Source organism: Amblyraja radiata, chromosome 14 (assembly GCF_010909765.2).
Source record: "Amblyraja radiata isolate CabotCenter1 chromosome 14, sAmbRad1.1.pri, whole genome shotgun sequence".
Taxonomy (NCBI): Eukaryota; Metazoa; Chordata; class Chondrichthyes; order Rajiformes; family Rajidae; genus Amblyraja; species Amblyraja radiata.
The window spans coordinates 18982213-18998332 of NC_045969.1; the positions used below are offsets into that span (position 1 = coordinate 18982213).

General features: G+C 45.2%; 1 protein-coding gene across 1 annotated transcript in view; it reads right to left on the reverse strand.

The window, feature by feature from the left end:
- Positions 1-13496, reverse strand: part of LOC116980456 (NXPE family member 3-like) — a 32766-nt gene extending 19270 nt beyond the window's left edge. The window contains exons 1-3 of the mRNA XM_033032709.1: positions 13401-13496; positions 8239-8395; positions 5564-6351 (exon numbers count right to left, since the gene is read on the reverse strand). Coding sequence (XP_032888600.1) covers positions 5564-6351; positions 8239-8355 — 905 coding nt within the window. The 5' untranslated portion in view covers positions 8356-8395; positions 13401-13496. The remainder of the gene's footprint in view (positions 1-5563; positions 6352-8238; positions 8396-13400) is intronic.
- Positions 13497-16120: the final 2624 nt, after the last annotated feature.

Consider the following 16120-nt stretch of genomic DNA (forward strand, 5'->3'; position numbering starts at 1 on the left):
GGGAGGGAATGACTGAGGGTAGTGGAGAGGAGAGGGAAAGAAAGGTGAGGGTAATTTCTGCAGTAGACTCCCAATGGAGCAGATATCTATCTCCAAACAATATTTCCATAATAGAGCAAGGCATGCAAATGCCGAAAAATATTTGGGCACTACAACATGAAATGATTGTAAACTACAACATGCAAAACCTGCAACACTATACGCTTCCATACCTCGTATACATACAACAGCCCTGCTAGACTGAACAATGAAAAATTATGGTTAGAAATGAAAGAATGTAAGCAACATACCTTTGGAAAAACTTGAGTTCATCATCAATTAATAGGGGCTTCATATATCCTCCTCTGTCATAATTCACACGAGCAGAGCAAGGAAGCTTTTTAGGTTTGTAACAGAACCAGGGCTCCCCAGTCTTAAGATCAGCAAAATTACAAAGTGGTTTAGTCTGAGGTAAAAAGAGATTGCACACCGTGGATTTCTCTTCTGACGTGAAGACTACGTTGGAGCCCCAATGTGGACACCACGTGGTGCTCTGATGGAGAGAGATCTCCCTCCTAGCAGTGTTCCCAGGTTCAAGGAAGACTGAGCAACTGGGACAGATCCCAGACCATCAGCGGCCGCGTGTGCTGGAAAACAAGCCAAAAATAGCCAGGGTTGACACAAAATGCTGGAGTAACACAGCGGGATAGGCAGAACCTTACTCAGCTTTTACCCCGTCATCGATGTAATAAGTTTCCTTCAGATTTGATGTTATATTTCACAAGTTATTGATATTTAAAGTTTTTAAAAAGCCACCTTTGAGAATAACAACTGCCTTTGATAGGGAGACTCTTCCAACAGCTTCCAGTGATGATGTCACAATGGCATCTCACAGTTGGCCAATCACAATGGGATCTCATTTACACAAGCTGCAGTGAACATTCCAAAAACCGAAAATGACATCACAATATGATCTCTGCTGCCAATACATAAGCTATGAGAGTGTTTTACATTGTTGTAATGAGAGGGACTTTGTGGTGTGTGGATTTAAAAGTTTTAAAGTGACATTGGGTTGTGTTGGGGGAACCAGGCCTTCCGTGTGGCTGGGACCCAACGGGTTCCACTTAGTCTAGTACATAACTAAAACTCTTATCTTGTGCTCATCCGGTTTGCATGGTTTTTCTATTTGCGCAAATATGGTACACAATAATGCTACAATTATTCGCCACCGTACTCACCATTCTCCAGTGCTGCAAGTGCAACAAGATTTTTTCCGATCGATAGTATATTTTAAAAGTTATTAAGTTTTAAAAATCTTAAAAACCACGCATGCGCCACGGAGATTGGTCTCCTCTCCTGTCAGTCAACACCGTGTCTGGGATGGTGACGCCCTTTCCTGCACCGTGCAAACCCTCTGCAGCAATGGCGGTCCTGTCTACCCATCCCTCCGGGTGAATATCTGCGACTGTCCATCTCCTCCACCGCCGCTGGGCAGGGACGGGCCGAGTGGCAGCAGCGGGCAGTTGAGCAGGGCAGGGACGGGCCGAGTGGCAGCATCGGGCAGGATGGGGATGGGCCGAAAGGCAGCTGAGCTGGAGTGGACAGAGGGCGGGAGGGAGAGTAGGGTTGCAGTGTGGCCGAGCAGTTTGGGTGGAGTTTGAGTGAGACAGACACACAGGCACACAGGCACACAGGCACACAGGCACACAGGCACACAGGCTCCCAGGCACACAGGCACACAGGCACACAGGCACACAGACACACAGGCACACAGACACACACACACACACACACACACACACACGCACCAGCCCCACACACACGCACCAGCCCCACACACACGCACCAGCCCCACACACACACACACACACACACACACACACGCACAGCCAACTGGTCCAATTGTCAAGTCAACGGGATCTAAACCGCAGCTAACAATGGGTGACCTGTGGAACAAGGAACTGCAGATACTGCTTTTTATGGTGGGAGGGAGGGAGGGAATGAGGGTTGGGGAAAGGAGAGGGAGGGAGAAGTGAGGGAAGGATTGGGGGAGAGGGGGAGGAGAGGGGAAAGATGTGGGGAGGTGAGGATGGAGAGTGGGGGATTGAGGGAGAGGAGGGGGTAGGGAGGGAGAGGGGGGGAAGTGTGGGAGGTGAGGAGGGAGAGTGGGGGAGGAGGGGGAATAGAGGTAGAGGAGGGGAGGAGTGGGGGATGTAGAGAGTGGGGAATAGAGAGGAGAGCAGTGGAGGAGGTCAGGAGGGATAGTGGGAGAGGATAGGGGAGGTGAAGACTGGGGGATAGAGGGATAGAAGGGGGTAGGGAGGGGCGATAAGTTATGGAGGGAGGGAGGGAATGACTGAGGGTAGTGGAGAGGAGAGGGAAAGAAAGGTGAGGGTGGGATTGGATGAGGGGAGGAGGAGAGGGGAAAGAAGAGGGAGGGTGAAGAGGAGGGGGAGGGAGTGTTGGGGGATGAGGGGAAATGAGCCGTGCCTGCGCAGTTGGGGGTTAAGCATGAGTGGTGGAATATTGCGTTGGGGGAACGGGTTGCGTTGGGGGATCAGGTGAGTGGTGGAATATTGCCTTGGGGTAGCAGACTCAACAGGTCTGCACTTAGTGTAATGATTTTTAAAACTAATTCAATTATTAAAATGTTGCTTTAACTCTCATTATAGCACACACCAGCCTGGAATGAGAAACCAAACCAAACAAACGACATGAGACAAATTATCGAGGTGAATGCAAGCATTAATTCCCATCCTGTATTTTGAAGCAACAGAAATCTATTGCACCAATATTGACTTCAAGTCAATGTGCCAAAAACTGAAAGTTTTTCATATTGCACTTCGCAATTGACATTCCAGCGTTGGATAATTTTCCTGAGCTCAGTGGGAATTAACAGATGGAATTTACAGGAAAGTACTTACAGTACTCTTACAGTCTGAGATACCACCAACAAATATACAGTATTAAACATTGCTTTTATTTTCTCCTTTTGGCAAATACATCTTTAATTTCTGCAGTAGACTCCCAATGGAGCAGATATCTATCTCCAAACAATATTTCCATAATAGAGCAAGGCATGCAAATGCCGAAAAATATTTGGGCACTGCAACATGAAATGATTGTAAACTACAACATGCAAAACCTGCAACACTATACTCTTCCATGCCTCGTATACATACAACAGCCCTGCTAAACTGAACAATGAAAAATTATGGTTAGAAATGAAAGAATGTAAGCAACATACCTTTGGAAAAACTTGAGTTCATCATCAATTAATAGGGGCTTCATATATCCTCCTCTGTCATAATTCACACGAGCAGAGCAAGGAAGCTTTTTAGGTTTGTAACAGAACCAGGGCTCCCCAGTCTTAAGATCAGCAAAATTACAAAGTGGTTTAGTCTGAGGTAAAAAGAGATTGCACACCGTGGATTTCTCTTCTGACGTGAAGACTATGTTGGAGCCCCAATGTGGACACCACGTGGTGCTCTGATGGAGAGATCTCCCTCCTAGCAGTGTTCCCAGGTTCAAGGAAGACTGAGCAACTGGGACAGATCCCAGACCATCAGCGGCCGCGTGTGCTGGAAAACAAGCCAAAAATAGCCAGGGTTGACACAAAATGCTGGAGTAACACAGCGGGATAGGCAGAACCTCACTCAGCTTTTACCCCATCGATGTAATAAGTTTCCTTCAGATTTGATGTTATATTTCACAAGTTATTGATATTTAAAGTTTTTAAAAAGCCACCTTTGAGAATAACAACTGCCTTTGATAGGGAGACTCTTCCAACAGCTTCCAGTGATGATGTCACAATGGCATCTCACAGTTGGCCAATCACAATGGGATCTCATTTACACAAGCTGCAGTGAACATTCCAAAAACCAAAAATGACATCACAATGTGATCTCTGCTGCCAATACATAAGCTATGAGAGTGTTTTACATTGTTGTAATGAGAGGGACTTTGTGGTGTGGGGATTTAAAAGTTTTAAAGTGACATTGGGTTGTGTTGGGGGAACCAGGCCTTCCATGTGGCTGGGACCCAACGGGTTCCACTTAGTCTAGTACATAACTAAAACTCTTATCTTGTGCTCATCCGGTTTGCATGGTTTTTCTATTTGCGCAAATATGGTACACAATAATGCTACAATTATTTGCCACCGTACTCACCATTCTCCAGTGCTGCAAGTGCAACAAGATTTTTTCCGATCGATAGTATATTTTAAAAGTTATTAAGTTTTAAAAATCTTAAAAACCACGCATGCGCCACGGACATTGGTCTCCTCTCCTGTCAGTCAACACCGTGTCTGGGATGGTGACGCCCTTTCCTGCACCGTGCAAACCCTCTGCAGCAATGGCGGTCCTGTCTACCCGTCCCTCCGGGTGAATATCTGCGACTGTCCATCTCCTCCACCGCCGCTGGGCAGGGACGGGCCGAGTGGCAGCAGCGGGCAGTTGAGCAGGGCAGGGACGGGCCGAGTGGCAGCATCGGGCAGGATGGGGATGGGCCGAAAGGCAGCTGAGCTGGAGTGGACAGAGGGCGGGAGGGAGAGTAGGGTTGCAGTGTGGCCGAGCAGTTTGGGTGGAGTTTGAGTGAGACAGACACACAGGCACACAGGCACACAGGCTCCCAGGCACACAGGCACACAGGCACACAGACACACAGACACACAGACACACAGGCACACAGGCACACAGGCACACAGACACACAGGCACACAGACACACAGGCACACAGACACACAGGCACACAGGCACACAGGCACACAGACACACAGACACACAGGCACACAGACACACAGACACACAGGCACACAGGCACACAGACACACAGACACACAGGCACACAGGCACACAGACACACAGGCACACAGGCACACAGACACACAGGCACACAGACACACAGACACACAGGCACACAGGCACACAGACACACAGGCACACAGACACACAGACACACAGGCACACAGGCACACAGGCACACAGACACACAGACACACAGGCACACAGACACACAGACACACAGGCACACAGGCACACAGACACACAGGCACACAGGCACACAGGCACACAGGCACACAGGCACACAGGCACACAGGCACACAGGCACACAGGCACGCACAACACCAATATTGCCTTCAAGTCAATGTGCCAAAAACTGAAGGTTTTTCATATTGCACTTCGCAATTGACATTCCTGCGTTGGATAATTTTCCTGAGCTCTGTGGGAATTAACAGATGGAATTGACAGGAACGTACTTACAGTACCCTTACAGTCTGAGATACCACCAACAAATATACAGTATTAAACATTGCTTTTATTTTCTCCTTTTGGCAAATACATCTTTAATTTCTGCAGTAGACTCCCAATGGAGCAGATATCTATCTCCAAACAATATTTCCATAATAGAGCAAGGCATGCAAATGCCGAAAAATATTTGGGCACTGCAACATGAAATGATTGTAAACTACAACATGCAAAACCTGCAACACTATACTCTTCCATACCTCGTATACATACAACAGCCCTGCTAGACTGAACAATGAAAAATTATGGTTAGAAATGAAAGAATGTAAGCAACATACCTTTGGAAAAACTTGAGTTCATCATCAATTAATAGGGGCTTCATATATCCTCCTCTGTCATAATTCACACGAGCAGAGCAAGGAAGCTTTTTAGGTTTGTAACAGAACCAGGGCTCCCCAGTCTTATGATCAGTAAAATTACAAAGTGGTTTAGTCTGAGGTAAAAAGAGATTGCACACCGTGGCTTCTGCAATGGCCCCGTATTTGAAGGTACTTTTCAAAAACACTCTAAATGGCTGTTCTTCTCGCATTCTCTGAAGCACCTGGACCCCTTCACTAGGATGAACCAAGGTAACAGACAATTGGACTTTCCCCGGCCAGAGTAAAGTAAAATTTATGTAATAAAATCCATTTTGGTTATCTATGACCGTTCCTGCTGAGCCAGCCTTTAACTCTGGGGTGTGGATCCGCGCTTGGAGATAATCGCCCCCATATTGTTTCGGATTTCCTTCAAAATCAAACATACGCAGCATCACTTGCAATCGATCGCCGACGTAGAAAGTCTTCCCGGAATCTAAAATAACAAAGCGAACACGCGATGGGTTGCTGCTCTTCTGATAAGGCATGGCAGATTTGGGAGGTGTTGGCCATTTAAGCATTTTGATCAGGACTGTGCCCTCTGACCTTTCTTCAGGGGTGAAGCAGTGATTCTGGTAGCCATACCCCACCAGCTTATGTGCCCAATCATTTCTCAACATTTCCATGTCTTGTCCTATTGTGGAATGATTCTTCGGAGGTGGATATCTGCTCCTTTGGGAGCCCGATTCAGAAACTGAATACGTATTGAACTGTGGAAAGAAATTCAACATTATATATTTTTTGGAGGTATCCTAGACAAGAAAAATATGTTCCTTGAAATTCTAACTGTTAACATCCTGAGAGCACGGAATTTATCCAGATATTTGATTTCTGCTGCCTCTTTTGTGAAGCACCGTTGAGATTTGAGCAGAGAAGGGTTAATGAAGTGTTAGTGAGCCTTCCTTTGAGTGTTTTTAGCATTGGTAAGAAGCACCCATCTCAATTCAATATTCACTCTGGCAATTGAGAAAAAAGGGAGCCTGAAGCTTTCCAGCCCAAGGAAGTCCCCAAGAGGGGAATTCCAGTCTGCATAAAGGCAAACCCAGTATTCCCAAGTTGATGAGGGGAAAAGCAGTTGCCAAGTCAGTTGCCTAACAGTTGCCTGGTTGGCCCACCTGATCATGGTCCAATGTATCCTGTTGGGCAGTGAAAGGAATGAAAGAGATGAAGCTTCACCATAATGTTCTAATACAGGGTCAGGTGTTTTGTTTACAATCATGGCCAAGGTTAAACTGTGGAAAATAATCTAGTCAATATGCCAGAAACCACGGGGCAGCTACAGAGCTGTCCTCTATCAAAATTAGTTTTCTTACTTCATTCATAATCTTGAATATTCCACGTTTAGCGATACAGTGTGGAAACAGGCCTTTCGACCCACTGAGCCCATGCCGATCAACGATCACCTGTACACTAGTTCTATGTTATCCCAGTTTCCCATCCTACATACTAGGGGGTGGTATACAGAAGTCAATTAACCTACAAACCTGCCGGTGTTTGGAATGTGGGAGGAAACCAGAACATGTGGAGAAAGCCCACGTGGTCACGGGGCAGGCATGGTGGCGCAGCGGTAGAGTTGCTGCCTTATAGCGCTTGCAGCGCCGGAGACCCGGGTTCGATCCCGGGTGCCGTCTGTATGGAGTTTGTACGTTCTCCCTGTGGCCGCATGGGTTTTCTCTGAAATCTTCGGTTTCCTCTCACACTCCACAGTAATGTAGGTAAATTGGCTTGGTGTATGCGTAAATTGTCCCTAGTACTAGGATAGTGTTAATGTGCAGGGATCGCTAGTCAGTGCGGACTCGGTGGGCCGAAGGGCCTGTTTTCGCGCTGTATCTCTAAACTAAATTATACACAGTGAGGAAGTACAAACTCCGAACAGACAGCACCCGTAGTCAGGTTCGAACCTGGGTCTCTGGCGCTGTAAGGCAGCATCTCTACCGCGTGTTGCATGAACACCAAGATATTTTCAGTCTGAAATGTCCAACAGCACCAAAACCTAGTCTGTCACTGAATAGTAATAGCACAATTGTGCATGAGAATAGAAGATAGACCAACCAACTGATGATCTGTGCGCTGAAATGTTACCATCACCTCAGTTCTTTGATAGGTATTGCTGGAGGCAATGGTAGACAAAGATGTCAGGAAAAAAATTGTACATTTAAAACTTTCTTAAATTGTATAATCTTAATACATTAAAATTATCTTACATGCTTTTAAGGACACAGAGACCATCAATCAAAATGAGTCTGCTCTGCCCAAATCCCAAAGTGACTTTGTGGTGGTGGTATCAATAATCAAGACTACTTGTAGAAGGATAATAAGGAATTGGATAGGGGAAAAGGACAAGATAACCTCGCTAGACATGTGTTGTGCATCTCCCAGCTAATGGTCAAATATGTAGAGCTGTGGGCCACATGTGAAGTGTACACAACCCAGACGAGCCAAACAGGGAGAAACCCAGCTCTTGGTTAAAAGGCAGCAATGGGTCTGATCCTTTCCTTCAGAAACAGGTGCTCCATAAGAAATAAACTGTCCCGCTTTTCAACCCTAGTTTACTTGATAAATTTTTCTTAGAGCTTTGGTTTTACCGTTCAACACACCTTGACGTGATGTAAGTTTAGGATCAGCAACAGTATTGGCAGCAATACCAGCAACATGACAAAAAGGCGTTGAAAGCGGAAGTGAAGAACAGTTTTTTTTGTACTTTGGTGGTCCATACTGGAAGGGCCGCTGCACTCCCACTTCAGCACAATAAATCTGAAATTAAAAAGCTTCAAATAAATTTAAGATCGCCAAGTCACTGGAACCTGAGAGTTCCATTCAAACGTGTCAAAGAGAAATCTCTGACCATATTTTACAGATCTCATAAAAGTAATGTAGTGCCATGGGACAGGAAGCTTATTTCAAGGAAAGGGCAGGGTAGTCAGTTAATATTACATCAATCAATTTTATTTCTGTTTATGATAAACTACTGGTCTACAGTCAAAAGCAATTTGAGAAAATTGCATAGGGACACCAGGCAGATCAAATATCAGCAAAGGTGGAACTGGAGGATCAAAGTCAATTGAATTTAGATTGCAGATTTGTAGATTAATTTGCCTAAATTGCCCCTAGTGTGTAGGGTGTGGATGAGAATGCGGGATAACATAGACCTAGTGTGAATTGGTGGTCAACGGTCGAAGCGGACTTGGTGGATCAAAGGGCCTGTTTTTGCGGCATCTTTCAATCATTAATAGATGCTGCCTCTCAGTGCCGGAGACTTGGGTTCGATCCTGACTGCAATGGGTGCAATGGTGGCTGCAATGGGTTTGCACATTCTCCCTGAGATCATGTGGATTTCCTCAGGGTGCTCTGGTTTCCTACCATGTCCCAAAGACATGTGAGCTTGTAGGTTAATTGGTTTCTGTAAATTGCCCCTAGTGTGTAAGGAACAGATACGAAAGTGGGATAACATTGGACACAGGCTGTGGGACCAGATGGCGTCCCTCCTAAAGTTCTGAAGGCCTGTGCAGAACAACTCACGGGAGTGCATGTAGACATCTTCAATCTGTCTTTAAACCAAGCAGTGGTCCCCCGTATTTTTAAATATTCCACCATTGTACCAGTTCCAAAAAAAACAAACCCATCCACCCTGAATGACTTCAGGCCAGTGGCACTCACGCCAGTTGCCATGAAGTGTCTAGAAAAACTGGTTCTCACACACATCAATCACATGGTCCCGGGCACGATCGACCCCCTCCAGTTCGCCTATCGCCCCAACCGCTCAGTGGACGACGCAGTGGCCATTGCTCTACACCACATCCTGCAACACCTGGACAGCAGAGGAACATACGTCAGAACGCTGTTCCTGGATTACAGCTCGGCCTTTAACACCATTCGCCCGGGCAGGCTGACTGAGAAGCTGACAGACCTCGGCGTCCCGACTTCCACCTGCAACTGGATCTTAGATTTCCTGACTGAAAGACCACAGGTGGTGAGGATGGGAAGGAGGGTGTCTGCAAAGCTCACCGTCAGCACAGGATCACCACAAGGCTGCTGTCTCAGTCCCAAACTTTTCACCCTGTACACACACGACTGTGTCTCCACCCAGGAAAACACCATCATTATTAAGTATGCGGATGATACCACCATCCTGGGCCTCATCAAGAGGGGGGACGAGTCGGGCTACAGGAGTCTGGTGAACGACATTCTTGCCTATGGTGAGGTGAACGACCTAAGCCTCAACACAGACAAGACAAAAGAAATAATAATGGACTTCAGAAAAAATCCACCCCCCCTGCAGCCCCTCATCATCAAGGGGACTGTGGTGGAGAGGGCTGACAGTTACAGATACCTGGGACTACAAATAACATCAGATCTGAACTGGACTTTGAACACTGCAGCCACAGTGAAAAAAGCCCAGCAGAGACTGTACTTCATCAGGCTGCTCAGAAAAGCTGGTCTGCACTGTCGCCCTCTCACCCAGGTCTACAAAGGACTGGTAGAGAGCATCCTCACCACAGGCATCACGGTGTGGTATGGAAACACCACACAGACAGAGAGGAAGGCTCTGCAAAGAGTCATAAAGACTGCAGAGAGGATCATCAGAACTGAACTCCCCTCCATGGACACAATCTAAACACAGCGCTGTCAAAAAAGAGCAGAGAGAATCATTAGAGACACACTACATCCAGCTCACTCCCTGCTCAAACACAAAAACTGCACATACAACCTCAGGCACAGACGAGCGGACAGTATCGCCACAAATAGAACACGCTTTTTTAAGAGCTTCTTCCCTGCAACAGTGAGACTCTTGGCCAAAACACAACAAAATGAACTGATGTCCTGATATAGGGTTTGTGCAAGTTACAATGCTCTATGTGTCTTCTGTGTGTCTTTTTAAATTTTAAAATTTTTAAATTTAAAATTTTAATTTTTAACTTAACTTGACTCTCTGAATAGCCGCACAAGAGTTCCTATGTGTGTAAGCACAAATGGCAAATAAAGTTTTTGACCTTTTGACCTTTGACTAGGCAAAAGTGCTGGAGAAACTCAGCAGGTGCAGCACCATCTATGGAGCGAAGGAAATAGGCAACATTTCGGGCCGAGTCCCTTCTTCAGACCATTGGACTAGTGGGACCAGATAATGGATGATTAGCTTAGATCCGATGGGCTGAGGGCCTGTTTCCATGCAGTGTCTTTCATTCGATTAGTTAAAGATATGGCCTTGGGGCACTGTAGCAGGTATTGTTTTTGACTATGTGGCATTGAGAAGTTTGTTTAAGTCTTCAAATTCTTCATTGTCTAGATCAAGATGGCGGCAGCGCTGGACAGGAGAGAAGATGGATGCATGTGAGAGACCGTGGGCTCGCCTCGGAAGCGGTCCATGGGTTTTGAGATCAACTATGGGGGGACGGCCGAGTGCAGTGAGTGGCAGTGGGAGACAAGGGATAGCGCGTTACGGGTTGAGGTGACCAGGGTGTGGGCCACTAAAGGTCCTACAGCAGCCAATGGAAACAGGCCCTTCAGCCCACCAAGTCCACGGTTATAGATTAGATTTCTGTGATGTTTTTCATCCAGAAAAGGCTGGGTTTCTGATGGAATATGTGAGAGGGAAGGGGTGAGGATGTTGCAAATGGTAGATTTTCAGTTGTTCATTGGCATGAATTGGACTAGGGACACTTTTTTTGTGCAAAAAAAGTTCATGCCTTCTCCCCATACCCCTTGATTCCGCTAGCTCTAAGAGCTTTATTTAACTCTTTTGAATGCATCCAATGAATCGCTCTCCACTGCCTTCCGAGGCAGAGAATTCCGCAAATTCACAACTCTCCGGGTGAAATTTTTTTTTCTCATCTCAGTTCCAAATGGCCTACCCCTTATTGTTAAACTGTGGCCCCTGGTTCTCGAATCCCCTATTCTCTCCACAGTTGGCATTTGCTGCTTTAATACTCCAACATGTGGGCTGAGACGAAGAGATATTTGTTTTCACAAAAGGGAAGCGTGAGAATTATTTTTGAAGAGAGTGCAAATCCAAGATGAAGCTGTAGAGGCTGGAACAGTAGCAACCATTAAAATATAAGAAAGATTTAGCGAGGTGTGGGCTAAACACAGGCAAATGGAACCAGTTCAGTTATAAAACATTGTGGCGTGGACAAGTTGGGTTGAATGGCCTGTTTCCGCGCTGTATGACTCGATGATTCGACATGATAAGGCCAGGAAAGCATCCTTCTGCACACACAGAGATCACTGTCTACAAAAAAGGTAGGGCAACTGCTGTCAGGCAAAGACTGTGTAAATTAATAACGCATGATTACAATTGTCATTAAGGAGAACAGGATTCTGATGATTTATTGTGAAACTATCGAATCCACTTGTAACTAGTGAAACACAAATACTATGAAGTACCAGAACAATTTTTGCTACAGAGGCAGTTGTGCAAACTAGGATTGGTTTATTTGGGTCTTTGCATGATAGAAGTATGCACAATTATGAGAGGCAGACAGTCAAAACTTTTTTTCCTAGGGAGGAAATGTCAAAGGCCAGAGGGCATAACTTTAAGGTCAGAGGGAAATGCTTAAAGAGGATGAGACAAGTTTTTTTTACACTGAATAGAAGTAGATACCACAGTTGCATTTAAGAGGCTTTTAGATCTGTACCTTGAAACAATTTCGGTACAAACTAGGATTGTTTTCTCTGGGTCTTTTGAGGGTTGAAGCGTGGCATGATAGAAGTATGTAAAAATATGAGATTCATAAATAGGGTAGACAGTCCATACTATTTTCTCAGGGTGGAAATGTCACAGACATTGTGGGCAGATTGCTGTCCTACACTTTCTGTCCAGTCTTCCATAAAAGGCAGCTTCAAGCCAGCAGCTGAAAGAAAAACAGTCAACATTTTTGGAAACCCTTTCTGCGGCAAAGCTCGATTCTGAATCCGGAAGCGTTAAGTTAACCGAGGCGTAGTTTACAATCTGTATGCTGTTTACATTTCGTATGTAATTGTCTCTTCACTGCGTTAAGTACAGTGTTCTGTTAGAAAATGGCCATCTGTCGCGTTACATGACTTCTGCTGAAGCTCTCAAATTTTGCAACTGGTTCCAATGTCAATATAGTCTAATATTCTGGTCCCTTAACCCAAGAAGACGCCGGGTAAAACATCCGCACGCATCCTCCGCAATTTTCCGCCCGACATCGGATTTATTGATCAACCTGTGATATTGATTTAGCGTTACGCCATTCATCGTGAAAGTCAATCTATGATCTGCCCGGTGCTTTAAATATTGTCGAAAACCCATGAAATAATAGTTCTATGAATCAGCCCTCCATCGACTAGTTTACTTCCGACAGTTGAAAGCCGCAGCTGTTATTGAGAGGAGACACAAAATGCTGGAGTAACTCAACGGGTCAGGCGGCATCTCTGGAGAACATCGATAAGATTGAGTTTGAGGGCCGACTCCCTTCTTCAGACGGATTGTGGTGGTTGAAGAAGTTGTGATGGTGGTTGGTCGGATATACTGTTTCTGGGGCACCAATATCTACCCACCAAAAAAAACCCTCCACGCCACACTCAGTCTGAAGAAGAGTCCCGACCAGAATCACCAGTTCTCCAGAGATGCTGCCTGACCCGCTGAGTTACTCCAGCACTTCGTGTATTTTTCTTTGTCAACCAGCATCTGCGGTTCCTTGTATCTGCTTTTATCGCGAGGGTGTTTTCTCAGGCACGAACAGTTTATTTGATTCTAAAACATAATACCATAAACAAGTTCGTGACGGCGTTGAATTACCTGCGATTAGCAATTATTTTCTTTTCATTGACGTCGAGGAGCTTTGAAACTATCTGCAGGAAACAGAGTGCTGTTGGTATATCCTGGTCACATTTAGCACGAACGAATGCTTCAAACGTTAATTGAGAAGTCGGCTCCTCCCAGTTTCGCTGTCCATCTGTACATTTGTCCTTATACCATGGCACACCCATTTATTCTACACGCGCTCCTGCTCCGTGCTCAACCAAGTAATCAGACCCTTCTTCAGACGAAATAAACGTTACACTCATTTTAATAAGAATTAAAGTATTCAGTGAAAGTTATTTTGTTTTGCCATTGACATCATGAACAGCACGGAGTAAAACTGTGTCTTGAACTTCCATGAGGAAAATTCTGACTTCCTCCTCGAGGTGAAAGGCAAGAACAATAATAAAAAATATATAGAAAGCAGGATATCAGTGTTCACAATGAGAAAAACGAATTCATGGTAGTGCAAGAAGTGGTCCGAAATGTTCCGTTGCCAGGTTAGGATTATGCAGGTTGGTTCAAACACCTGAAAGTTGTGGGAAAGTAGCTGGTCTGAACCTGGTTGTGTGAGGCTTCCGCCTGACGGAAGCAGTAAGAATAGGGCATGAACTGGATGGTGGAAAAATACTTGATGAGAGATGGCACATACTTGAGATGATTCATATAGATGCTTTCTATGGTGAGATGTGTTGTTCCCCTGATAGCTCGGGATGAGGCCACCAGCCTCCTGTGTTGGAATTGCCACAACATCCAACTCCGCCTTCAGTCAAGGTGCTTTCTCAGTATATTATGCTGAATCTCTTTAAACCGAAGAAAGTTTAAGGTGCTAAGGGAGTGAAACAAAATTGACTTTTTAGGTCAAGGACTCTTCATTGGAATGAAAAAAATAAGAAACCAATTTTAAAGGTCTCTTTCCCAAAGAACATCTTGAAAGGGGCTGCACAATGAATTGATCACCCATAAAGATGGCCACAAACACTTTCAAGTGATTGCTGGGATCAGCGCCAGACTTACTGATACAGTTAAAAGTTCAAAAATGTCTAGTTGTGTAAGAGAGTACAGAGGTTATGCCATTTTATGTCACAAAAATAAATGCGTCAAATTCAGATTAGTTTATGGTTATATAGTAGGTTGCAATTACACAGGAAGCAGTAAATGGCAATTATAGATACACTTCTAAACACAACAACAAATGCAAAGCAGATTGGGGAAAAGATTGCTGTACTCTTTGAAGTCGAGCAAAGACAATAAAAGTGCAATCATGGAATAACTCTATCAGGTAGTTTTAAGAGTAAAAATATGTCAGCACCTCTGGAAGGGAGTGTGAAATAGATGGTTGGTTCAGGGAATGAAGCTGTTTTTAAGTCTGCATGATAGGCTTTCAAGCTCCTGTCTCTTCTCCCAGAAGGTAAAAAAGAAACGAAAATGTTTCAGGTTTATTATTGTCACTTGGACAGAGGTACAGTGAAAAGCTTTATTTAGATGCTATTCAATCAAATCAGAAAGTCCACACATGAATACAATCAGGCTAAACTCAAGTACAATAAGTGGGGCAAAGAGAAAGATACCAAATGCAGAATATAGTTCACAGCATTGTACCATAACTGTTCCAGAGAAAATTGCATTGTCCAGATTGGCATAGGTTGGAGAATTGGAACTGTAATCTAGCTTATGAAAGGACCGTTCAGAAGCCTAATAACAGTGAGGAAGAAGCTATTTGTGTGTCTGATGGTGCGTGCTTGCAAGCTTCTATATCTCCTGCCCAAACAGAGAGCGGGGCCAGGGTGCTAAAGGTCCTTGATTATGTTGGTTACTTTCCTGAGGTATAGTGAAATGTCGAGACAATGGTGGGGAGACTGGTCTGTGTGATTGTCTGAATTTCTTCCACAACACTTTGCAATGTTTTGTGGTCTTGGGCACAGCTGTTCCAAACCAAGCTGTGATACAACCCTCTGATAGTATAGTTTCATTGGTGCATCTGTGGAAGTTTGTAAGAGTCATTGGAAAATGCTGTATTTTCTCAGTCTATTGAGGAAGCAGAAGTGTTACGCTAAGGAACTTGAAGCTCTCAACCATTTCCACTTTGGCATCATTGATGCTGATTGGGGCATCTAATTCACCAGGCCTTCTGAGGTTGATAAATATTTTCTTTGGCTCGCTGACATTGAGGGAATGGATATTGTCCTCCATCCTCTAACTAAGCTCTCTATCTCCTTTCCATATTCAGTCTCTTCATTGTGCATGATACAACCCACCACAGTGGTGTCACAGGAGCGGAGATGCAGACCTCTATGGGCAGGCAAAGTACAAGCTGAGAAGAGGAATCAGAGCTGCCAAGGAAAGGTACTCTGAGAAGTTGAGGAGCAAGTTCTCAGCTGGTGACCATTCTTCAGTTTGGAAGGGCTTGCAAGAAATCACCAGCTACGAGCAAATCCCCCCACTCTTTGACCAACGACCTGAATGAATTCTACTGCAGGTATGACCAAAGATCTTAGAGCAGAGATCTTTGGGTATGACAAGCAGAAGCGTAACCCTGGTTACCCCCCCCCCCCCCCAACAAACACAGCCAGACCCCAGTCTGCAAAGAATGGACCCTTCTGCACACACTCCTCCCCATTCACCACTTCACACCTACTTAAAGCAAGACTCCAGTCTGAAAAAAACTGGATCCTTTCCCACCCCAACCAACAATTCACACCCACTCACAGCCTGAC